The 25,427-nt window shown below is 36.7% G+C and overlaps 4 protein-coding genes and 1 long non-coding RNA gene across 7 annotated transcripts; 4 read left to right on the top strand and 1 right to left on the bottom strand.

Annotated features, from left to right (window-relative positions):
* Positions 1 to 6: 6 nt before the first annotated feature.
* Positions 7 to 964, top strand: LOC149039201 (uncharacterized). The gene is made up of 2 exons (XR_016180684.1): positions 7 to 41; positions 437 to 964. It is a non-coding gene; the product is annotated as an uncharacterized LOC149039201 (long non-coding RNA).
* Positions 965 to 1,256: 292 nt separating this feature from the next.
* LOC113686401 (uncharacterized) lies at positions 1,257 to 6,027 on the top strand. Of its 3 annotated transcripts, none has more exons than XM_027204017.2 (4): positions 1,257 to 1,380; positions 3,159 to 3,515; positions 4,238 to 5,034; positions 5,568 to 6,027. In XM_027204017.2, exons 2-4 carry the CDS (start codon positions 3,160 to 3,162, stop codon positions 5,897 to 5,899), a joined length of 1,485 nt encoding a protein of 494 aa, XP_027059818.2. In that variant the 5' UTR covers positions 1,257 to 1,380; position 3,159; the 3' UTR covers positions 5,900 to 6,027. The 3 variants fall into 3 exon arrangements, with proteins under 3 accessions (XP_027059818.2, XP_089042119.1, XP_089042120.1); XM_089185993.1 differs by lacking the exon at positions 1,257 to 1,380 and adding an exon at positions 1,715 to 1,777; XM_089185994.1 differs by lacking the exon at positions 1,257 to 1,380 and adding an exon at positions 1,722 to 1,786.
* A 1,958-nt stretch (positions 6,028 to 7,985) lies between these two features.
* LOC113686388 (adenosine receptor A3-like) lies at positions 7,986 to 11,262 on the top strand. Its single transcript, XM_089186002.1, has one exon. The coding sequence runs from the start codon at positions 8,921 to 8,923 to the stop codon at positions 9,950 to 9,952; it is 1,032 nt and encodes a 343-aa protein (XP_089042128.1). The 5' UTR covers positions 7,986 to 8,920; the 3' UTR covers positions 9,953 to 11,262.
* Positions 11,263 to 11,776: 514 nt separating this feature from the next.
* LOC113686381 (cytoplasmic phosphatidylinositol transfer protein 1) lies at positions 11,777 to 21,791 on the top strand. The gene is made up of 10 exons (XM_027203999.2): positions 11,777 to 12,117; positions 14,648 to 14,796; positions 15,733 to 15,821; positions 16,262 to 16,269; positions 16,923 to 16,994; positions 17,325 to 17,423; positions 17,790 to 17,849; positions 18,549 to 18,644; positions 19,198 to 19,261; positions 19,722 to 21,791. Exons 1-10 carry the CDS (start codon positions 12,070 to 12,072, stop codon positions 19,799 to 19,801), a joined length of 765 nt encoding a protein of 254 aa, XP_027059800.1. The 5' UTR covers positions 11,777 to 12,069; the 3' UTR covers positions 19,802 to 21,791.
* LOC113686382 (LYR motif containing protein 1) lies at positions 20,932 to 25,160 on the bottom strand. The gene is made up of 4 exons (XM_027204000.2): positions 24,895 to 25,160; positions 23,424 to 23,484; positions 23,201 to 23,232; positions 20,932 to 22,825 (listed from the first exon to the last, which is right to left on the bottom strand). The coding sequence occupies exons 1-4, from the start codon at positions 25,036 to 25,038 to the stop codon at positions 22,706 to 22,708; spliced, it is 357 nt and encodes a 118-aa protein (XP_027059801.2). The 5' UTR covers positions 25,039 to 25,160; the 3' UTR covers positions 20,932 to 22,705.
* Positions 25,161 to 25,427: the final 267 nt, after the last annotated feature.

Here is a 25,427-nt window from a genome sequence, read left to right as displayed (position 1 = left end):
GTTGAGAGAGATCTACGGGAATGGCATCCCTGAAGCGACAGGTAAAGGGCAATAGTTCAGCTTTGCAGGGTTCCTTTTAACCAGAAATCAGCATATCATATCGTTCATTCTGAACGTAGTCAAAAAAAATGTTGTCAGGTGGGGAGATAATTTCGTGATAGTTTCAATAAATGTATGTCTCTTCCTTTGCCGATAATTATCCCTACAGAAAGCAACAAAATTAAGACACGAAATTGTGGCCTTGAAAACCTTGATTATTACTAAACTAGACTGAAAACAAGCAAGAAAAGACGAACCAATCGGAATGTCACCCTAAAAGACTGAGTTCTGGCTAGTTTTATTCACTGCACAAAGATATTTACCATTAGAGTCTGCGGGTCTTCCACATCATGATGCAAGTACTCTCTTTGACATAACTATTGTATATTTTCTTCAGATATCTATTATCGGCGATGGTCAAAGGAGCCGCTGACGCAAGGTGCATATGCAGAACCAGTGGTGGGTATGACTTCTGAAGACTGGGAGAACATTGGGAAAAACCTGGGACGTCTGTACTTTGCTGGCGAAGCGACGAGCGAAGACTGGTGCGGCTATATGCAAGGTGCTTACCTGACCGGTGAGAAGAAAGGGAACATGATCGCCGAGAACATCTCTCCAAGTGAATCTTCCAGCAAACCGGGAAAACCAAAGAGTGAGGCAACCCCACCAAAGTGTCTTCAGTAGGAATCTTGTTGCTCCCTCTTTGGTTTATAATCGTGTGGAAGTAAACAATTCATCAAGCCGGCAAGAGATTTGTTATTAGCCTTGATAGCCCTAGAGCAGCCCTTATTGACTGATAGAGTGACATAACTGTAACTTTGATGAAACATTCGTGTTGCATATAGGACCCACTAGATGTAGTAGTGTACTCTGGTGCAGTAAAATTCGAAAGTAACTAAGCAGACTTTGAAGTAGAATAAAAGTAAACGCCATCACACAGGTTCATTTTACAAAATCCTTCCTATTAAAAAGCCTGTGATAGATATATTCCTGTATCAACTTTGAAGAAAAAGTTGTCTCGAGGCTTACCGTTTTCTTCTCGGTGAACTATTTGCCTCTCAAAACAAATATTGTCGTAGACATCTATCCAAAGATATTTTTGCACCAAATGGAGGCTAAAACGCCAATTATATTGCGATTTTCCTCTTTTTGCTCGCGAAAATTTTCACCCGCGACGCCGGACCCACGAAGGTAACGCTCTCCTAAACCTTAAACATGCCAAGTCTTGCACTTACCTCGATGAGTGTCTTACATAATTTGCATAATTTTCAGAATGATCTGCATGAAAACATCGCAAACTTAGAGAAGAAACTTTGAAAGATCGAGACGCGTCAAACTATAGTAAGTAAATTGTACTTTGCCCTTACTTAAATCTCTCTTCTCCTGAAATAATTAAAATACTTATACGGATTTATATGCAAAAGCTTACGGACTTTGGGGTGGTTTCGCTGTTATGCGTTTAAAAACATCAAAGCGTAAATTCACAAAATTTTAGACGTTTAGGCGTACGAAATCTTGTTGATCACTGAGTTCTGGATAAGAAGCTAAGTCGACAAATGTGGCTGGCTTGGGGGACTCGAGGTCCTCTTGATTGAGTGAAGCTCTAATGTAAATCAAATGGAGGTCAATAAGTGACCACGCACAAAACATGTTTTGATTAAAAACACACTTAAGGTCGGTCAGTTCGTCCAGTGAAAAACTCAGGTGACGAATCAAACCCGCTACGGATGAGACTATTGTGAGTAAGGTACAAAAGTTGGTTGAAGCATTAACACAATCATACTATTTTCATTTTGTTATGCTACCACAGAAAACTATCTCGATCAGATCACGTAAAGGTCGGCGCCTTAGGTGGGTCAGTAACGAATGTGTTGAAATCAATGCTTTTGGGGTATATTTAGTTTTAACCTATAAAAGATTAAGAGGAAGTTCCTCATGGAGTTACATATCAGTCTTATTTCCACTTTTCATTAGTTTGATATTAGCTGTTAATCGAAGTTTGCGAAAATCCAGAACAGTTAAAAATACATTTGCATTTGTTATGGTTTCGGTTCTTTACGCATGAAGTACTCCTTCGCCCCATCACACTCGAGAGAGCCGCTTCGAAAAGCTTTAAAATGCACTTTTAACCTAAAAAAAGATGTAGAGGAAGTTTCTGATGAAGTTACAGATCAGCCTTGCTTCCACTTTCATGAGTTTGATATTAGCTGTTTATCGAAGTTTGTGAAAATTCAGAAAAGATATTTGCATTTGTTATGGTTTCGGTTCTTTGCATGGAGTACTCATTCGCCCCATCACGCTCAAGAGAGCTTTTCGAAAAGCTTTAAAATGCGTCGTGGTGATGGAAAAATGACTCTCCAAAAGTTGATCATCTCTAGAAGGCGAAACTCGCTGAAATTTGGCGTGCGTCATAAGTCTTGTCCTCCACATTATGCTCCCGGAATCTCGGAGTTTCATTTTTTCTCACAGTCAGTCAGGAGTGGAAATATTTTGCCATAAGGACTCTCAACAGTGGAAGCCAATTAAGTTTTGACCTCTGCGCAGGACCCATTGTCAGGGGTTGAGCAGGCATAAATAACTCGCTACGACTAAATGCCCGGCAGCCGGGAACGGTCTCAATTTGACTAAATGGCCCGCAGTCAGAAATTTTGACAGAATTTCAACCGAAACGTTCTTTCAAACTTCTTAAGAATATTAGATGTTTAATTAGAAAAGTAAAGCGATTCCAAACTTTGATTTGCTTTTTTAATAGAGAAAGCTTGTGTATACTACAACACCGCTCAGTTGATGTCACTACGCCCCTGATCAAATTGCCTTGCTCGGTCTTGAATGGACTAAATTGCCGGCAGTCAGAAATTTTAATCAAAATGCCACTGAAAGGTTCTTTAAAACTTCAAAAGAGAATCAGACTTTGGTATAGAAATGTCCAGAATATAATTAACATACTTTGTAAACAAAATAAAACACCAAATTGACAACGCTTAAGCAACCTCGTGACGCAGAGAAAATACATGCTACATTTCTTTCCGGAATTGTGATAGGAGGATATTTCTCCAGTTTAATAATCCTCAGGAGCTATTTATCCTCTTTTGATCATCAGTTTCTTTGTTCATTTACAGAATGTACATCATGATTAAGATCATCCTGCTTGTGAGTTTTCTGTTTCTGGTGGACAGATCTTTGTCTTCACCAATAAAACAAAGCAAAACTAAAGTCCTTATTCTTGGCGCTGGACTCGCTGGAATTAAAGCAGCGAAAACGCTACTGGACAGAAACATCACCGACATTCTGATTCTGGAAGGGATGAATTACACTGGGGGTAGAATACATGCTGTGAAATTTGCAAACTACACGATTGAAACGGGAGCAAACTGGATTCACTTTGTGAATGAAGATGACACCAAACCATTGGTGGAACGAAAGGAAGCGAGAGGTGTTCGTGTTCACAAATATAATTATTCAAACATTATTGTGAGGTAAGATAGGTTGCTTTAACTTCGATTAAGCTGAACATTTTAGGAAAATTGCAAAATAGGAAGGGCTTGAACTGAATTATGAAAAAGGACAACCTATTAATTTAAAAAACATTGCGAACATGACTTTCTAGATATAGGATTTTACACTGCTTTTAGGTAAAAAAATTACTTATAAAAAAAAGAAAACCAACAAAGCATTGAAGCTAAACTTTTTCCATCTTAACAAAGAGAACTCTGTAGCCGTCTGCTTATCTTAGTAAGATGTAAATCAAAGGCTTGATAGCCTCGATTTCTTTACCCTTTACATGAACCCAAGACTTGAGATATTGATCGGCACCTAGCTGTCCCCCGCGCCCCGCGCTCCGCGCTCCACGCCCCGCGCTCCACGCCCCGCGCTCCACGCCCCGCGCTCCACGCTCCGAGACGATTGAATAGATAAACTTAACTGTGTATGGATAATATGTAAGCTCCAGTCATGAGTCTGGAAGCACTACTCTAAAAGACAATACCTGACAAAGCAAGGCAAACCAGCAAACTAACCAACTAAGTAGCTACCAAACTAATTACTCAAACGTTTTAATGCCATAATCTATAAGAGTTTCTGAGTGACTCACTGCAATTTTTTTTTCCTCGTGGAGACCATTAAACAGAGAGATGAAAATTTGCGTTGACATTTGGTTATACTTTGAACTTTTTACCGTCATTTCTCATGAATTTTGTAGGGACGAAGATGGCAGAGATGTCACCGATTTTGCTGTTTTTCATGAGTTTGATGACAAAGTGACAAACAAAATTGAAGACTTCCAAGATGAAAGAAGAACAAAGAACTTTCCCGACATGCCTGCCCGCGTTGGTCTTCAACTGATGGGATGGGAAGGAAAACGGCCCATAGAAAGAGCCATTGAATATTTTGAATTAGACTATGAGTTCGCAAAACCTCCAGAAGAAGTTTCTTTCTACAATTTGTTTGTTCCTGGAGAAGAGTTCTTGGTGACTGATGAGCGAGGAGTGTGGTCTATGTTTGAAGATCTGTATAAGCCACTGGAAAAGAAGACTTTATTGGGCAAAACTGTCACAAAAATCAAGCTGAACCCGGATTCGGTTGAAGCTCAGACCTCCGATGGTTGGAGTTACCAGGCAGATTACGCTCTTTGTACATTCAGCTCCGGAGTTCTGGCCAGCGACTTGGTTACTTTCGAGCCAGCCCTTCCAAATTGGAAAAAAGAGGCCATTTATAAAAACCCATTATCGATATACACAAAAATTTACCTGAAATTTCCAAAAAGGTTCTGGGATGATCGCGAATATATTCTGTACGCTTCCAAAGAGCGCGGGCGTTTCCCTGTGTGGCAGGACCTGTCAAGACCCGGAGTATATTCCGTCGACAGCGGAATGTTAGAAATTATGGTAACTGGAACCGAAGGACGAAGGATTGAGGGGCAATCAATTAATGAAACAAAGGCAGAGATCATGAAAATACTGCGGAAGGTTTATGGAGAGGGCGTCCCTGAAGCTACGGGTAAGGGCTATAGTCTGTGATCATTCAAAATCACTGCTTGCCTGTTTTTTTTTACAAGATTTGGTTCAATAAAAACTAAGAAGTTCAGGGTTATAAGATAAAAAAACAATACTTAAATGCCTACACTGGTAGAAGGTGGCTAGTCTTATTGGCTGTGGTCAGCTCTTTTGCAACAAGAATTAATCTTTACTGTCAGCACAATGACATTGTGGCTGGAGATATTACACAGTGCGAACGCTGAAACGGCCAAGAGGCAGTCAAACTGTATTAGTCCCGAGTTGTCTTAAAAGTCTAAATACCACACAAGCAAGTAAGTTACGGCGTTTAAAAAGCACTTCACTTTTTCGGTGAAGCTACACTGCAAAATTGTAAAGAAATTTTGCGTGACAACGGTTTTTCCCTTTGCTTTCTTTTTTGCACGGGGAACTAATGCACGGCTAGCCAAAATTAATGGATCTTCTTGCGCATGCTGAACGTTCTACAGTTGTGTTTTTCAACATGAAATTAGTGTATTTTCACGGTATTTTCCCCAGATATATATTATCACCGCTGGTCAAAGGAACCGCTGACACAAGGCGCATTTTCAGAGCCAGTGGTGGGTATGACTTCTGAAGACTGGAAGAACATTGGAAAAAACCTGGGACGACTGTACTTTGCTGGCGAAGCGACACACGATGAGTGGTTCGGCTACATGCAAGGAGCTTATCTAAGTGGAGACGAGAAAGGGAAAAGAATCGCTGAACAGATCTCCCCGTCTGAGCCTACCAGTAAGCCACGAAAACCGAAGAGTGAGGCAACTTCGGTGAAGGTGTCTTCATTAGGAATCTTGTTGCTTTCCTATTTTTGCTCATGTCTCTGTATTTAAGGTGTAGCTTGACAAAGGATCAATTTAGTTACGATAATTTTTTTGCTTGAGTAGTAGTTGCATTGGTAGTGAAATAATGAAGCTCCTCCTGAGAAACACTAGTGTAATATCAATTAAAAAGCTAACAATAATTCATGAATTTTCATTTTTCAAACTTCACCTAAGACGGAAGACGTTTATCGACATGTCTAATTGTAATCGGGGTAGTAGAAAATTGCTGGTATTATTTGGGCAGCCAACAAAGGCTAATTGAAGGGGAATGCTGGAAAAAAGGGGGGGGGGGGGAAGGTGGGTACCCTACGCAGTTCCTCAGTATGAGGAGTGTACCGGCCACTTCTCCAAATACTCACCCAATTTGAGACCAAATTATGCCATTTTCCACACCCGTCTTCAGGCGTGGCTCTTTAAAGTTGTGCTTGGTTTGCGAATTCATTACCCTTACTGTATCATAATTAAGCTTCGCGTTTGAGCCGAAGTCAAGTATTGGTGAAATGCACTTAATACATCAGCACAAACGATATATCAAAGTTTCTGCATTATGAACTGAGTTTCACGTGGTTTCATAAACGATTTAACATCATAATGGCTAGAATTTATACTCGTTTTCAAACTAAAACCTTTGAAAATTACTCCTTTGGGAGGTACTCAACAAATAACTATATCCCTTTAGGGAACTAATTTCCAAATTCCCCCCCCCCCCCCCGTGGGGTGATGGTGTACATGTATTGAGAGAGTTTAGCTCGTGTGAAATAAAACTTAATTTTAAAATCAGTGATACCTTGGCCTTTCATCATCCCTATAAAATTCATGGAAAGAGCCTTTTTCTTCAAAACAAACAACGATATGCGATAATCAATAGATAGCCCCGACTCCAAGAAAGTCTATCAAATAGCACAGAAACGTTCCCCTTCTGCGCGTGATACACTCAGTCTCTTTCTTAGAAATCGTAATTTTGGTGATATTGACTCGACTTACCTCACGATAATGTCTTACGAGTTACTTATGATTGTACGAAAATTTTAATGCATCTTTTCCTTCTACAAGACATTTGGTTTCGTCGTCATCTACCAAATGAATCCAGTTGGCTCCCGCTTTAATCGTGTTGTTTGCAAATTTCAAGGCATGTATTCTGCCTCCAGTAAAATTCTCTCTCTCGATAATCAGAATGTCGGTCATTATATCTCTGTTCGGTGGCGTTTTCGCTGCTCTAATTCGGGTTAGTCCGGCGCTAAGGATAAGGACTTAAATTTATTTATTTATGGTGAAAACAAGATCTGTCCATTAGAAACAGAAAACCCAGAAAAAGGATGACTCTGAAGGCGACGTGCATCCTGTAAATAAGCAAACTTCAGCTCAGGGGACATGTTTATTTTCAACTTTTTAGACCTAAGTTTATAATAACAGCGCTTAATTGGTTAAAAGATGATAACCCCTTATATAAAGATATTCAAATTGATTGTGGAAATATTGATGTACAACTGACAGATATGACACACAATGAGAATGATGACACTACAGTTTGTAAAAAACTCTCCACCAGCAAACCATTCAAGCAATACAGTATATACTTTTCGCATATGACACTATATTTGTTTCAGATACGTTAAAATAAAAGATTTGATGAGTCATGTCTACGAATTTGATGTGTGCAGATTTAATATCTATTGATGACGACACCTTGGCACAGTGATTACTGTTTCTCGAGGTCTTTAATTTGCTGTCACATATGACACTGACACTTGACTTTTTTAATACATTGTTTTACGAAGATGTTAACAGATGTAATTAGTATCTATTAACGAAAATACCTGTTTCAGGTATTTACACAAGATCTTGTTTTGTTCTTCTAATATTATGCTGGAGTCAGATCCTGTTTAAAATTTAAATATTAGTTAAAATTACCGTTTTCCTAGGTAATAAATTAAAGTTGAAATACATGAGTTTCAAATTATAAAGTGCAAGATTATAACTTCGCCGGGTGGGTAATCATACGATACAATACATTTCATTGTCCATTCAATCCGAGCCAGAGGGTCAAACTATCTCTGGATGTGAATAACCGAAAAATGACATGGAAAAGTCTTTTCATTCATTTTTATTCTTCTTAAGTAAAGATACGTGGAAACAGAGTAATTTAAAAGCTACAATGAATTTTTGAAGAAAAAAAAAAATCTAAATTCAAACTATGCGACGTTAAAAGAAAATCCGCGTAAAATGATTGGTGAGAGAAGAAGCAATTACGTCTCGCCCTAGCTTTACGAGCAAGAATTAAGTATTATAGGTTTTTTTTAAAGTATTAAATATGCAAATCCGATCTTGTCTCGTGAGTATAAAACACTTTCACAGCTCTATATCAGTTGTTGCAGTTTTGCCATTAACATCAGAGGCAACAAACATAATCTTCACTTGAACATAACAATCAGGTTTCTCTGAAAAGAAGAAGCCCGAGTACACGCAGATATGCGTCTAGTTCAGTTAGAAGTTGTTTGAGCAGGTGAATTGTTTCTGTCATTCTTATTGATTAACATATTGGAACATGCTTAGCTTAATTAACCATTTACTATGAACACATTGTTTTAATGCTGTTAAAGACACTCTAAAATTTTGCTGCATGTGGAGGTTTTTTTTTGTATATTTTCCATACAGTTACATACACGTTTACAGCGTCATGTGGGATTATTTTTTGAATTAACCTTTTAAGTCAATCGACATTCACATCCTTTTGTTGTTTTTATAAATTTTAATTTTATTGCTGACGCAAAACTATTCATTAACATTTTCTTAATCTTAATGTAAACCAACAGGACAGCTGAAAAGCTGAAACAATGATGCAGCTCTAGAAGTGACTGAATTAGCCGGTTAAACCAAGTTGAATGTAGAAAATCCTCACGTTTAATTCTTTCCATCAAAAGAATCGATTTAAGCACGCGAAGTCGTCAATTTTTCAGATGTCAAAAACTACATAACTGTGCGTGGAAAAATTTTTTAAAAACGCAAGGCCAGCAGGAGTTCGTACGTGTCATGCAGAATTTGTCTTGTGATATATTGGTGTTGCAGTTTTTCCCCTCAATTACCGAAGTTGAAGATCTTCGTTCGACGTACATCACTAATTGTGTGTTCAACATTTTGCTCTGCCACACTGCAGTCATGATGAACATTGCAGCAATCTATGCGATTAAAAAGACGTCATGTTTACCGAAGACTCTGGAAACTCTCCTTCTGAGTCTTGCTGCATCAGATGTTGGTGTGGGCTTATTGAGTCAGCCTTTCTATACCTGGCTCCTTGTCAAGGGATTATCCAAAGCTATCCCCAATTGTAGCACGTACATGGTTTTCGATGCGATAATCGGCATGTTCACGATAACGTCTTTCTTGGGCGTGTTGGCTGTAAGTGCAGACAGATTCCTAGCAATCCATCTTCATCTCAGATACCAGGAGCTTGTGACTCACAAGCGTGTTGTTACCTCAGTGGTTTCTTTATGGTTGGCGAGTGTGAGTGTTTCTGTAATAGTACTCTGGCTTTCGCCCCATGTGAAGTACCTAATCATGTGTGTAGGAGGCCTCGTTGGTCTTTTTCTTACAACGATTGCTTACAGTAAGATTTATCTAACCGTGCGTCGACTTAAAAATGATATCGAAGGTGGCGAAGTGCGACAAGAAGCATATAATGGAGAGGGGGCCAATTTTGCGAACGTCCTTAAAACTACTGTGGGCATATTTTACGTATATGTCGTATTTTGGGCGTGTTATGCGCCTTTCTTCATCTCCACGTCGTCTATGATAATCTATGGCCGTACCACTCCCTTGAAGGGATTTTTTGTTTGGTCATTAACCCTTGCATATCTCAACTCGACTTTGAATCCTGTGATATACTGCTGGAAGATGAGGCACATTCGAAACGCCATTATGGACACGCTACGAGGGGTATGCTCGGTCAGAAATCAAGGAGCTTCACCCCAATCATTGCGAGCCATACGAATCGAGAGCGTGGTAAATAACACAGTGGCTGACAAGCACACGCAATGCGATAAATCTTTGAAACCACCTGCATGAGAAGACCGCGGTGTGTACGTGCCCTTGAGTTTAGGTCAAGGAGGAAGGTCACATATTGCCTAACAGACAGAAAGCACTTTTGCACTTCTGAAAGACATTACTCGTAACAATAGCGTGTTACCCGATGCCGTCAGTCAATATCACGTACAAATGCTTTGAGAATTCTAATTGCGCGATATTGGACAGAAAGGACTAGAAAGTGAAGAACTCCGATAAACAACATAAAAACCGGTAGCTGTTATATATTTTGAAGGACACAGAGTCACCCCACTAGACGTACTGACTTTCGCTCTATGGGCGATCTATTTATATGTAGTGTGAATATTCTCGGAAAATTTTCGTTTTCGAGTAGTTTCCCTTTATCTTAATCTTTCGGTTTTAAAAATAATTTTTATCAGTGTTGTGGTTTCTAACAAACCGCACGCTTTTAGTCTCGCTTTCTAAAACCGCTGTCACTCGAAATTCGTGAACCTCAACTAAAAATCTTTTCCCGTTTCTTTCGATGGATTTGGAAAAGGATGTCTCGAGTAAATCGGAATGCGAAGGATAAAAAATTTTAGCGATAATTTTTCCCATGCGGATTTTCTACTTTGAATTTTAACAACACTTCATTTTGAGGGATGTTTTCTTTTCGGCAACATATTTTCGCGTATCAAGGACAATCCACGAAAATTAAATCTCAGGAAAGTTTCGCACAAAATTAATAAGAAACCTTCATTTTGATATGAGTTGATACGGCTGGTAAATTGACGGCACTCGAGAGGACGTGCTTGGAATTCATTGATGCTGACGAGCACATCAATTTGTATTGTAACTTAGCGTTTAGCAACCCTGTTTACAAAAATCAGCAATGGACAAAAGAAGCCGGAGAGAATGGAAAATCGTAAACCAAGGATTTTGACATGAAATTGATGCAGTGTGATGCATTGGTTTAAATAGAGGACTCGATTGTATTTCAACAAGACTTGTTTGATAATGGCAAAAACGTCCCGCGTATATTGTCGATAAGACAAAAACAGATTACTAAAATCTATCAAGTACAATTCCTGGTTTTTACGTGACGGCACAACCATTAAAAACTCAAAACAGTTAGAAGAAATAATTTTTTTTTTAACATAGAAAGAAAAAAAAATCATTTTAGTTAAATTTTGTATTAAGATTTTAGCTCAATAGTGGGTTCGTTTTATAAAAATGCCATTTCTAAGTTCCTGATGAAACCTGAACAGCTGTCACATTGTTTAAGAAAATTAACCTAAGGTGTGCTATAACGTTTTGTTCCCTCATAGAATAAATATTAGCAAATGCGTTTAGTTCGACGTTAAGCAATTAGTCCCTTCCTCGGCGAAATCCAAAAAAAGGTGTCAAATATCATGGCCCTTCCACACTCATTCGTGTGGGCGGGAGGAGGGTAGTGGGAGGGGTTAATTTAACGGTTTTCCCTGTAAATCTAAACTGACATGTGGGCTCGAAAAAACGGTGAGGCGAGGGGGAAGTGGGTAAGGGCTGAGAAATGCTCTTGTAACGCGCTTCCGGTCGCTCGCCCGGCCCTTCGCATAGCTTTTGCCAGGCTCTCACTTGAAGAAGGCGAGCGAAAAATGTGTTGGTCAGGGAAACAGCTGGGTTTTGCTCCGCACTCCCACTAATTTAACAAATATCATCTTCTTTTGCCTCCTTTTTACTCGTCTTCGCTGACTGACACAAGCTACTTTTCCTCATGTTTGCCCGTAGTTCGCGTGTCTTGCGCGCAAGAGATTGCCGCGGGGTGCCGTTTGTGTCGATGACTCGTCATTCGAACTCATGTGTCCGAAAGATGTGTATACGAAATTACCGTAATCACAAGGGTGGGCACGAGCGAGAAGCAAGTTAGTTTAAGCCGAACGTGAAAGATTTCCCGTAGATTCCCGGACCTCCTAAATCTTCTAAATCCAGGTTTTCATTCGGTATTTGCGCCCCAGGTTTTTAGGACACACGATCGGGTTATGCAGGAGGCATGGCACCTAAGCTATATTTTACCATCGATTGTCATTTGTTTACGAGATGCGGTAAATGTTTTATAGTACTGTATCGTAGCACGCTGTTTGAAGTTTGTTAGTGTATTTTCTTCTTAACTAGACAACATGATATTGAAAGAGTATAGGATCTGTATGCCGATGACGGTGGAAGAGGTATGTTTTACTTAACCGTCGTAATTTTGAACGTGATGAAATGTCGATCGTCTGTAAGCGAAAAGACACGCGAGACCCAGACGTCAGCCCGAAACCAGGTTAATCGAGGATATCTTCTTGATCAAGTTCAGATTTGTATTTTCAACCGAGATTTCCAGCATTACTCTAATTATATAATAATATGAATTTTTTATACTGGTATGAACTTGAACTTTGACAGCAGGATTTTCTCAACTTGAGCGACTTGCTTTGGATAGGTTTGAAGATCACATAAGCAATTTCGCCGCGCAATAATTTGGGGTCACCGCCAAGTTGTGCGGAAATAGATCGATAATATATATAGCTTTCTGGATTCGGTTACTTTTTATTTGAAAGTTTACAGTCTGCTTTATGGTCGCTAGATCTTCTGTCGAAGCTTGTGAGGTTTCGCTTCGTAATGGACAAAATTACCGATAAAAGTTGCTGTGTTGCGTGCGTTAGGCGGGAATGAAACAGAAATAGTATCTGCATTTGATGATTGTTTCAGATAAATGAACTTTTAGAGTTGCCCTTAAAGCTAGATTAAAATCGAAATGGATCCGTTGTACTATCTTTTGTGTCGAACTAAAAGCGATATTTGTGCTAATAACAGCCGAAGGGCTCGGTGCTATTCGAGTGACCACGAAATATGCGTGATTCTATTTTTTTTGTTTCTGAGAAAGCGAAAAGCTCAACTCTAATTTGTGAATTAATGTGTAAATATCCTTTTCGGACTTTTGGATTAAAAAATTTGTGCAATATCTTTATTTTTAACCCTAATTTGCAAGTTTTCTTAATGGAGTGAAGTGTTTGATGAAAGCCCCTCCTTATCTCGAGTTTCAGGTAATTTAACTTTTGTTGATTAGTAATTTCCTGGATGAAAATATTATCAATTTCCGAGCAATAATATCATTTTCGATCGTTAAATTTAATACAAAATATATTGCATGCAAATTTGTTTTAACACGCTTGACAAATTTTTTTATTAAATTTTATGAAACGTTTCCAAAATATCTTAGAGAACAAAACTGCGTTATCATTTTATCAATTAAGTTTTTTCTTTAGAAATGTTACTTCTCTTTTAATTTGCATGTGTTATCTTTCATGTAAGTCTTGGGCAGTGATTGTGATCGATAAAAGTCTGTTATTGCTTCTATTTTACCTAACAACAATAGCTTTACAAGCTGGGCTGTTTTTTCTCAACACCCATTAATTACAGCATTGGAAGGTAACAACCAAATCTCATCAACCGATTGTTGAGTGAAAAGAATTTCCACACAACCATAATTATTGTATCAGTTCAAATATGCATGTACAGCCTATCAAATGTTTTCCTTTTCATTCTAATAACTTACAACAAACCAACTGGGACTAAAAACAAAGGAGACATTTTCAATTTTTTAATATTTAATTCATGCTGTATAATAGAGTTTGCTTTGTTATGGTTAGCATTACTGAACTTTGTAAACAACTCAAACAAGTGACTACAAAAGATCTGTTAATCCCTTAAAATTAAATGTTGAGCTTAGTTTCCAAATTGATGGTTTTTAACTTTCTTTCATTTCTTTCACAAATCATAGAAAAATTAAAAAAATATCCAAACACTTTATTGGCACTGCAACTGAAAAGTTTGCTAAAAAACTGAAAAAAAAAAAACACTTGTTTCTTCTTTAGATGTCATATTCATCTCAGCTGATGTGAAAATTGTTTGTTTTTCACAAATAACTTTTCTATGATGTGCCAAAATAGAGTATGTTTATGCAAATGAAACTTAATAAATATTGAAAGTGAATGTCAATAAATATTTTATATCAACTTTTGTATAGATAAACAGTTGTGAAACAAGTTTCTCTGTTGGTTTCCAGTGCTTTTAAGTTTACCAAATCATCTAATATAAACATAACTTGAAAAATTTGCTGCAGAAGTTTTAACAATGTAAGGGGGAAGTATCATTTTTATGAAATAAAATATGTTATTCTTCAGAATATCCATTCTTTTGGGTTTCAGATTCCTCTTTGCATTGTCTGATGTTCTGACTTAGTTCATCAACATATCTTAAAATATCCAGTATTGTTGTTCAAATTAAAGTCTTTGGTAGGGATGGTTTTTGAGTTTTTTCTTCTCACCATGGTGACCAAATGGTTGCACCATGGAGCACTGACCACAAGCATGATTAGCACCCAGTTGTGCTTGATGGCTTGCCTATGTGGTTTAGGCTGCTGGGTTTGCAAACCCTCTACTTCGAAGCTTAAATGGATATGCTTCTTGGAGTACCTGGGATCAATTTATTTGCTGCAGTTTATTAAACAGCAAACTAATTCACATGTCACCAGTTTGGCATTATGTCAATTATTAAGCTTTACTTCAATTTGGTAGTCAATACTTTTGAATTTTATTTAGAGGGTCCTGAGAAGCACACATGATCCTACATGTAAATATATCAACTTATACATTGAACACTAAAAAAGCTAATATTTATTAAAATTTTTATTTATTTATTGCTTATATCCAGTATCAAATAGGTCAACTGTTCATGATAAGTAAACACAGCCATGAACAGAGTGAGCAGGGTGAAGGAGTCCATGTGGTAAAAAATGAGCCCTGTGAGGACCCAAAGTTTGGAAAGGGACAATTCACAGAAAAGAGAGTTTATTTATCCAGGTACAAGTTATGGCAGATTTAATGTATTTGCAATGTAGAGTTTGAGGTTTTTTATTGTTAGGGTTTATTCCAAGATTTCCCTGTAAGTTATTTTGTGAATTTGTGCACCTGTATATGTATATGGAAGATGGTATGTGTTTTATTAGACTTCTGTTGTATTGGGTATTTCCCTTGTGAAGTTACCTCTAATTGAGAATGTAATTTTAGGAGTGAGGATTGGGTGTTACATTTGTGCCAGTTTATAGAGGTAATTCCTATGCACTATTTAGTCACCAATAATCTTCTGCAGGAGGCTTGGGAACAGAGAGCAATCATCTTGATATCGTGAACCTCCTGATAACATGACCAGCAAGCTGCTGGACAGACTGGTAGTCTGCAGATAATTTATTTAGAGAATCTTAATTAACCTGGGTGTCAAAAAGTTGTCAAAATTCAATTAATGAAAACAGAATCTGCCTGTAGAATTTGATGGTGCCCACTAGAGAGCTTGCTCAGAGCCAACCTGATAACCTGTTTTAACCCTGTTTTAACTTCATAAACAACCCATGTTTAAATGTGTCCAAAGATGAGAGGAATGGGCTCTAGCACCAGGCTGACAGGGCTTAAGTTTAGAGTGTTGTGAAATAAGCCAAACACCTTACCCTCACAGGGGCATAGCCAGGATTTTTCTAAGTGGCGTCACTCTGTGCTAAACAGATGGTACTCATTAGTTTTTACCACCTGAATATTGCTGGTTGTTTGTAAAAAAGAAAGGCTTACAACAAGGCTTCCAAAGGGGAGGTCACAGGCACCCAGGGACACCCCCCCCCTTCTAGCTATGCCCTTGTCTGAAAATTCTTGGGAGGAATTTCTTAAAACAGCATTGAGTTGTAAGAAGTTGTCAGTTATAAAGGGAAGTTTACTGCTTTCCATTTTTTCTTTTCTTTTTTTTTTCAGTCGTCTTCCTGGATGGATGCGGTCCTATATTCCAAAAATATTCTATGTAGAAGAAAAGGCTTGGAATTATTACCCTTTCACTATTACAGGTCAGTAAAGATTATGAGAGTTTGCCTCAAATATACTAGTTAACCCTTGTACTTGGCTTAGTCGTTTACTCCTGAATGACACACAATTTTTAACCCTGTAACTCCCAAAATCTCATTAGTAATTCTTCTAACTGTCTGCCATACAGTTCTTGTGATGTTAGCTTGCAGTATTTGTTATTGGATCTACTAATAATCCCCTAATTGATATTTTTCGTTATTCTCATCACTTCTGTGCTTGATGTTGTATTGATATTGTAAAGAGAAATTATGTCTTGGTCCCTCATGGGAGTTAAAGGGTTAATTAACATGCAACAACCTCATTTATTTCTCAAGGTTTTTTTTCAATGACAAAAAGGGGTAATAGTTGTTTCTGTGTTTAAGTTTGTATTTTAATAATAATTTCCTCTTCCTTTTCATTCTCCTTCACTCTCTATCAACAGAATATTGTGTGAGTACCCTCTTTTTATTTACTTGAATTACAGTTTGTACATTTCCAATAAGCTTGAAACTAACAGAAGGCTGCCCTGCAGAAGAAATGTTTAAGTTATAAGCTGTCTACATTGAAAAAGTACTAGCCAAGGCAATTTAAAGGACATTTTATCAGAAAAAAAGATGAGGTTTTTCCTTCTATTGTTGAATCACAAAAAATGGAAAGAAAAATATCAAGTCAGATTATAGTAACCCAACAGCCCCTTAGAAACACCCTCTGTATGTCCCTGTAACCCAAAAACAAGTTTGGTGACCTTCATTCTTGATCACTAAATTGTGATCTGTGCATACTGTTTAGAGCCACAAAGTACCAAAAAAATAAGATGGCTTTGAACTGTTTTTACAGATTTGTTTGAATTTTGGAGATATGCAGATTACAATCCATCTAAAGCCACCAGACTTATTTTTCAGTTACAGACCGATAAAGCAAAGTGTTAGCATGGTAACCTGAGTTTGTTAGAGAAATGATCACAGCTTTTCATGTGATAGTTAGGGATCTGTGGTCTCTTGGAGACCAGTTTCAAGAAATCAGACAAAACAGAGTGGAAACTACAATCCATCAAGGAATTGATCTCAGACAATTACATAATTATTTGTTGTTTCTCTATGCAGTGCTCTTTTCTTCCAAGATTTTCAATTAGGATTAAAACCAAATATTTCAATGATAATGGAAGTATAGACAATGTAAGTATATTCTTAACTAAGACTTTCTTTAGTTACCATTTTAAATTTTAAGTTATGTATTATAAACACTAAAGACTGAGTTTTTAAACTGATCACTGAGATGAAATACACTGTCACAATGATGACAATTAAGTTTTCACATCTCAACAAGTTTTTTTGTATCTCATTCAAATTGATTTTGATGTACTGGTCACACAGACTGTACTTGTGAAATAGTTTTGACACTGATTTTTTTTCACTTAAAATGTCAATAGTTATTTGCATTGATTTAACATTGTATGTGACCTTTCTTTTTTTAAAAAAATATGATTGGTTGTATATTTCTTGCAGTGTTTTGAATTAGACGAGGAAACACTTGAAACAAGGGAAGTTGTGGCAATTGATATAGCTTATGATGAATTACCAGAAAAACATTATGTTCCAGAAGAGGTAAGTCATATGCATACTTCTGATAGGAGTTTAACATTAAACACCCTCTTAAGAGTACAAAGCTTCAAAAAATAACCAAGAAACTACAATAGAGTATTAAGATTCTGAGATTTGATCCCTAAACCTTTGTTATGATTTTACACTGAATTTGAAAGTATTAAATTTGGGCCAGTAGTGTACATTGCAGTGTGAAATATTGGCCTCATTACCAACTGAGATGCTAATCATGTGGGTCTTGAGGAAAGCCTCGCAGTTCTGACAACAAAAGTGATGGAGAGTTCAAATTGTGTGGAGATTTTGATCAACTTACTCAGATGTTTGTGTCATCAGTAATGAAATTTGAAATATTTTTTCCTGTTAATCTAGGACTGTAGGTATTTCAAATCAAAGAAAACAGGTAGAGGTCCTTTAAAGGAAGGATGGAGGGTGAGTGTAGAATATTTTCTTAACTATTTAAATGGTATACACATTCCAACAGTAAATTAAAATTTTTGTTTAAATTGGTAGAAATTCCCTATTACACTTAAAATAATGGTTGTAAATTCATGAGGTGATGCTTTGCATCACACAGAATTATCAACTAGTTATGCAGCCACATAGTTCTGTTCTTTGCTGATGAGGATGTCCCTTCTAATATTGTGGACCAAACACACTTGTTGGGGGTGTGAAATGACCTCCTTTAAACCTCTTTGAATTTGTCTTTATATTAACTTACAAAATTGTTTACATTAAAGAACACATCTGTAGAGAAGGAATCATTGTCACATTTGGACAGTGTTGTACTTTTTCAGTTTTGTTAATGTATGAGTATCATACATAGATACTTCAGAGTACTCTGTTGTTATGGTACAACTTACAAAACTAGAAACATGGGCAATAACTACTGAATAATGTAATCATGACATTTTTTCCCTAAACCTTTTAAATATTACTAAAACAGAAACTGTTCGTAATTTTAGGATGATACTCAACCCATCATATGCTCATATAAAGGTTACATAAGCATATGACCTAGTACAACAAAACTTGAAACATGGGCAATAATTCATGAATGATGTTATCATGTTGTTTTTTTCCCCTGAATCTTGTAATATTACTAAAAACAGAAACTGTTTGTAATTATAGGATGATACTCAACCCATCATGTGCTCGTATAAACTAGTTAGTGTTTCTTTTGATGTTTGGGCCTTAGCTTCAAGAGTAGAGTCCTATGTGCATAAGGTGAGGGTCAGTGCTTCTCTTATTCCTGTACCCAAGTAAACAAAGGTGGTAGAAATAGAGCGTAATGATTGCTGAATGGTGAATCATGATATTTAAGTGAATTAAAGGTGGACTGTAATATAAAAAAGGAATTGCATGATGGAGGTAGTTATGGTGGATAGTTTTTCCTCAGAACCTCTTGCCAATAAAAAACAGTTTTGAAAGAAGTACATGATTACCAATTTCCACATTTTTCTGATACTTTTCACCCCTTTGCACCAAAGCTTTAACTCTTTGAAAAAGCTGCATTAGTTGTCACTGTATCTGTCATGACAGAATTTTTCCAATGCATGAATTACTTGCATGAATTGGAAGCGTTTTGAATTTGTGGGACTGATTATCCCCAACTGTCATGTTTTAGATCAAAGCTCACAGAGCTTCTTGTGGCAGCTATAGGTCACTGTGATTGGTTGCCTGGCATGTCTCATTGTAATTAATAATACTTTAGGTAATTAATTTACCTAGTACCTCTACAGAAAGGAATTACGCTGTACTATATACTGTATGTCAACAGGTTATTCAAGATATTTTATTACTTGGTCACAGACAAGCATTTGCTTGGATTGATGATTGGATTGGTAAGTGTAATGTACTTCTAAATAAAAAATTTCTCAAGTGATAAAAGACAAAATTTGTACACGTGCATTATGTAAATTATTCAACTTTCCTGCTGTGCTTTGTTAATTGCCCACTTCTTTACCTCCTGCCTGCCAGTTTAAATTTCTTACACATATTTACACCGTTTGTTTGAGTGTTTACTCTGTGCCAAAGTAGCACAGAGTTACTAAAATACATCAGCTCAAAGTAATGCCAGTTATAGTATTGCAATGTACATTATAGAACTTCGGCAGGGACAATTCTGAGATGTGGTGGCTTTAACGTTAATGTGTTGACTGTAAGGCCTGCATTGTAGCATTATTTTAAACCAAACTGTACTGACCAAAAAGGTGTAGTGAGTGTCAGGAATGAAAAAATAAATAAATGAATAAAAAAAATTTGTGCATAAGCTCCCTTTTACTAATTTAATTACACTTCAAGGTATGACCATTGATGATGTAAGAACATACGAGAAAGAAATGCAGGAGAAGACAAACACCAAAGTTGGGGCAGATATTTAAACATTAATTGATTTATTTCAAGTGACAAAGGGGTCAAATTTTCAATCAGTGCTTTCTGTAAGATTTGCAGTTATTGACTTTTTCAGTGCAGCACCCACTGTAAACTGGAAACATTTAACAGTTTCAAAGTGAAGAAATTCCAACACCCTGTCTTTCTGTTGGATGTCAAATGTTACTGAAAGCACTGTGTGAGTTATCATCCTGTAATTTAAGTTTTACTCAACATTATTTTGAACTATTTTTATTTTGTAAATTTAAGTGTCTTTTGTAAGTAAAAGACAAACTCAAACAATACATGAGATTTTTTGGTAGCTTTTTGTATAAAAATATTCTTACAATTTATTTATTCTTTCAGTTCAATCAAAATTTGAGAACTAACAGCGAATTGCTGTTAAATTTGCACGAGTTGAATGGATAATAACACAGCATCAGATTGTCAAATAATCATGTTATAATTACCCCAAAGAAGGGTTGAAAAAAAAAAATGAGTCCCTACCACAGTAATATTTTAGATTCATTTGGTATTTGTATAAAACAAATTTTGAGCACATTCAGAAACAAAATAATAGTTTTCTGAAGTTTAGCTATCCAGTAGCTAGCAAGCATTGAATTTTTAACTTCTCAGTTAGTTAAGCAATTTGATGTCATTGCGTTCAGTGGATATATTCCTAAGTGCAGTTTGGCACAACACTGACAGATGAGAGCATCACAAAGTCAGGATATTGGTTGTTTTAATATATTATGTGCTGATAGAGGACATAGGCATTGAGTGTTGTGAAACCAAAACTCATGTAATCGCAACATCATAACAGAACAAAGGAAAATACCACAGGATGAAAATGAGATGTCTCAAAGAAAGACAAGCAAACTTCCTGCAGGGGGGAAGGGAGTGGGGGGGAATGTGCATGACCAAGTTGTGATTGGTTTATTGTAAGTTTCAAATCTGGTTGGTTATAAAAGTGACTCAAGTTTTAAGGACAATTATGGAGGAAAGTAAAACCAAACCAATTCTATCCTGTTTGCTCAATTGGAATATTACTCCATTTGGAACATCGTCCTTCCTGAAAGCTGAAGTGTAAGGAAAAATTAATTTGTGAATAGTTATCACAAAAGAATTTAAGGATACTTCATTTATATCTTTTCCATTGTATTTTAAGACATTTTTTTAATCATATAATCCATCACCATGTTGCAGCTATAGTGGGTTTCCTTTTTGCATATGATGCAACTCATATCCAGCACGTACATACGTATAAGAGTATTTTATACTCCTCTGTTCTTAGACAGGCACCTGAAGCTTCTTTAACAAGCTCTTGTCATTATAACATTGTTATGTTAGTTCTACCAATAATTATTAGGGATGATTATTAATAGGTATTGAAACCTCTGTGATTATGACTTTCTTTAATCATCAGCTTTTCAGTTGTTAGATTAGTTGTGAAGCCTTAGAACAGGAGTGAGACTAAGGTTGATCTTGTCATGAAAGAGACAAGAAAGTATTAGAGGTTTGTTTCATGAAAAGGTCACCCTTAGCTTCACTCTGTGCAAAAGTCTAACAGCTAAGCACACAACTGGAAAGTGAATTATTCCTTAAGTGAAAACTATCTCTCTCAATTATTTCACTAATGATACCTCATTCCAATTTGATATTGTTTACATGATGACTTATGTCATTTGCAAATGAAGTTGGTCTATTGGTGTACACTTACAATTATTTCAGTATGTGAATATTGGAAAGAAAATGCTGCATTATGGATGTGGCATGTAACTCCATCATACATACTGCTGGATTGTAAGATGTCCTTCTTTAGTGGGGCTTTGAAGATCTGCATGCAAAATTATTTTTGCCAAGTAAATAAATTTTAAGTCTGGTAGTTAATGGATGGTTTTATTTTTAAATCACACAGCAGTCTACCTAGTTTTTGAATTGATTTTAAATTGCTGGTTATGATTGTAACAGAGTGACTTTTTAATAAAAAAATTCATTCAATCAAGTGATCAATTGTTTTGTAATAATAAGAATTGTTTTAAGAAAAAACTCTATTTCTTATGTATTCTTTAAAGAAAAAATTTTATCAAAGTCCTCTATGGAAAGAACAATCCTTTTATATTGGCCTTGCTCCCAGCATGTAGCTTGGTGGCTCTGTCAGTTGGAGTGTACAACAGGTATCTGGGAGGCATTGATTCATATCCTGTCAAAGCCTGAATTTTTACAGGCTTCTTTTCTATAATAGCTCAACCCTTTAACTCCCAAGATCTGATTGTTTATTCTCCCCTCTTGCTACTACACATTACCTTGTTTATTAGTTATGAGAATTTGGTGTTGGATCAAGATGTTATCTGCCAGATTAGTGTATTCGTAATACCTGTTTGTTGGATAATGTATGGACATTTTGGGAGAAGTTCCATGTTTATCACTTCTGGGAGTTGAAGGGTTAAATTGCAGCTCACCTGCAAGAATCACTTCTTTACTTGAACTTCATTTTGGAAGTACTTCTTTTCTCAAACATACATTGAGTCAGTAAGGGATCCTCTCTACTAGTCAATTTTCCAAGTGTAACTGATAATTCTTGGAGCAGTTCATAATAAATAGTTTGAACCCAGGATTAGCAGTCAATTGTAAACACAAATGTAAACTGATGGATTGGATGAGAAATATACTGTTGTTGGTGACAGTGGAAATCACCATTTCATTTGAAGTTGCCATCAGAGTCTTTTCTAAGGTTGTTGAAATGTCAGTCACTTTCACAGTCATAGTTTTAATCAGGGCTACTTTAATTAGGACAATAAGATTCTAAGATCATCTTGAATTGTCACCAGCATGAAGTTAGCAACACAAGTGAACTCATTTACTCTTGTTAACTCTGTCACTCGCTAGCCCAAAATGTCCAATGCAAAAGTATTTTATTGATCAACATCATCATCTGAGTGCATGTAAACAGGTTTGGCCTGTTTTCTAATTCGTTCTTGGGTTTTCCGCTCTTTTGTATTTGTTTTTGGAACAGCTGTTGGCGGCATGTGTATCTATAATGTATAACACAAGCAATTTCCCCATTCAGTTGAGTGATATTTCAATTTATAGTAAGTTAAAGTATTTCAGAATAACTTAAGCTAGTCATTTTTGGACTGAAATAAAATGATTAAAGTTTTTTGTAAGGTGAGGTTAGAAATTAAATGCAATTCAAACAACCTCAAATCATTTTATAATTGCTTACAAATTCAAATTTGAATCAGAATAACCCACTTGGCAGTCTTTTTGGGGAAAGTGGTGTCACTCTTCACAGCTTATGGTTATTAGTTGTGTAGATGGTATGGGAATGATCTGCCATGAATGGGATGTGTTTAAAAGCATTTATAGCACAGTTAAAAAAAATAACTTCCCTAGCATATCAGGCTTACCATTCTAGGATAAGGTGTTCCATAGTGAAGCCCTGAAATACAGAGAGTAATGATTCAGTCTAAAATATGTATTTTGCCGTCATAATAACTTCTCCTTTAATGCTACTGTATTAACTCTTTTGGAGTGTATTTTGTGACTACCCTTGTTGACCTTCATAATGGAGACTATCAACCCATTTCTGAAGGAATACTACACAATTTAAAAAAATTTAAAGTTACATACCCATCTCTACTCGTGCATTGGCCTCATGGATACAAAGCATTATCTCATTTGTGTTAGTAATCTGTAAAAGGACAATTATTTCAGCTCCTTCTCTTGGATTTAAGATGTATGTTAATAATCACTGAGACTTTAATATATAGGGGTGTATTAGAGATGGTCACACATTTCTCAAAACACCAGGTATTTTGCTCTTCTCAGACCACAAACAGCTTCTCTTTTTTCCCTCAAGATCACACTGACCCCCCTTATTATAGAGGGACACCTATCAAAGTAACCAGTCTTTAAACAGAGCTTCCATGTATTAGCACAATATCATTATTCTCTTGAACAAGACTACTTAATCCAAGAACAGAAGATACTATTTCTAATGATCAATTCCAATCAAGAACTTAAGAGAAAAAAGTCTCAGTTAGCTGCTACTAAGTATGTGAGGAACAAAGAATGCTGGGTATTTAGTAAAGGTACATGCTGGGAAGGCAATCATCAGTACACTTGGTAACTTTTCTCTTCAACTCTTTTTAAAAGGCCACCTCCTAACTTGCAAAAAACTGAAAAGTATCAGATAACCTTGTGATTATTCACAATCACACAATAGTATCTGGACCATAAAAATAACAAACTGCCAGACTGCCTAGCACTCTAAGCTGCAACCAGTTTTGTTTCCATGATGAGTGGGACCAAATTTGCAAAAGTTACCACTTTACTGACCTGAGTTGGTGGTCAATTATGAAGCTACAGGAGTGTAATAATAGTTCAAGCTTAACCATTTAACTCCCATGAGTGACCAAGACAAAATTTCTCCTTACAATATCAATACAATATCATCCAGATAAGTGATGAGAGTATAGAAAAATACCAATTTGGGGATAATTAGTTGATCCAATACTAAATTTTCTGAACTAACATTATAAGAATGGTATGGTTGGCAGTAAGGGTTAACTGAGATGATAAACATTTGCATAGTAAAGAGTAGTTTTTTTTCTAGTGACTAAATTTTATTTCTGGCTAGCACTTTATGATCTCAAGAGGCCAGTTAGAACCTTGAAATGAAAAATTTCACATTGAGCTGCCGGTGCCACCATTTTAAGGTAGACGATGTTCAATGCAAGCCAAAACATTCATACATGAAATGCTCAAACTAAACACATCTCTGATCAGGATCAAATTGAAGGGAGTCGTTTTAGAATCTAAATTTTTAGAGATAATGTACCACTCCTAAAATTCTGCCTCGTGCAAATATTTTAAATCAAATTAACGTGGAGTACATCAACCCGAAATATTATCTCGCCAAAACCAAATTTGAGGGAACATTACATCTTTCAAATCTTTCTAATTGGCAGAATTTGGACCGACTCACATACAGTGAAACTTAAGCCTGAAATTTCCGAGCTCCACTCCATATTTACGAATGCTTTCTTATAATTAAACTAAGGTACCAATATAATGGAAATTTCGATAATTCCTCACTCACGTTCTTGTTCTTACGAAATAATTGTCTGGCTTCGTCTTTTATGTACTGTCGCTCTGCCTCAGTATCTGCAGGTATTGCGGCTCTCCATAGCCGTGCTACTCGAAATATTCGCCTGTACAGTGCTAAAACTTCTCTTCCTGACATCAGAGTATCACAATCCTGGCAAAACCATTTAGAAGATTCATTACTGGTACCTCACATAGGAGCATCAGAGGTCGCCATTACTTCCATGTTTAGTATTAGCCTACAAGGATATACCGCTGCCCGTGTTTTCGTAGTCAGATCTCCGGCTACTGCCAAGCAATGACATGTAGCATCTTAGCAAGACCCTAGAGCGCAGGAGTGCTCAAAAAATATTCAGGGGAGAGGATTGACAAATTCGAGCAGGCATTGAGAAAGGATGAAAAGGTACCTTTCATCAAATTTTTCAGAACAATGCAGACGTCTGCTTGTCTAGTGTATAAAACAATGGGTCTCATGGAAACAAATTCGAATATTCCTTGCCCCGATCATTCTCCTTATATAGAAACCTT

Source organism: Pocillopora damicornis, chromosome 10 (genome assembly GCF_964200805.1).
Source record: "Pocillopora damicornis chromosome 10, jaPocDami1.2, whole genome shotgun sequence".
Lineage (NCBI taxonomy): Eukaryota > Metazoa > Cnidaria > Anthozoa > Scleractinia > Pocilloporidae > Pocillopora > Pocillopora damicornis.
Note: the sequence above shows the minus strand (reverse complement) of the source record. Positions and strands in the feature narration are given on the sequence as shown.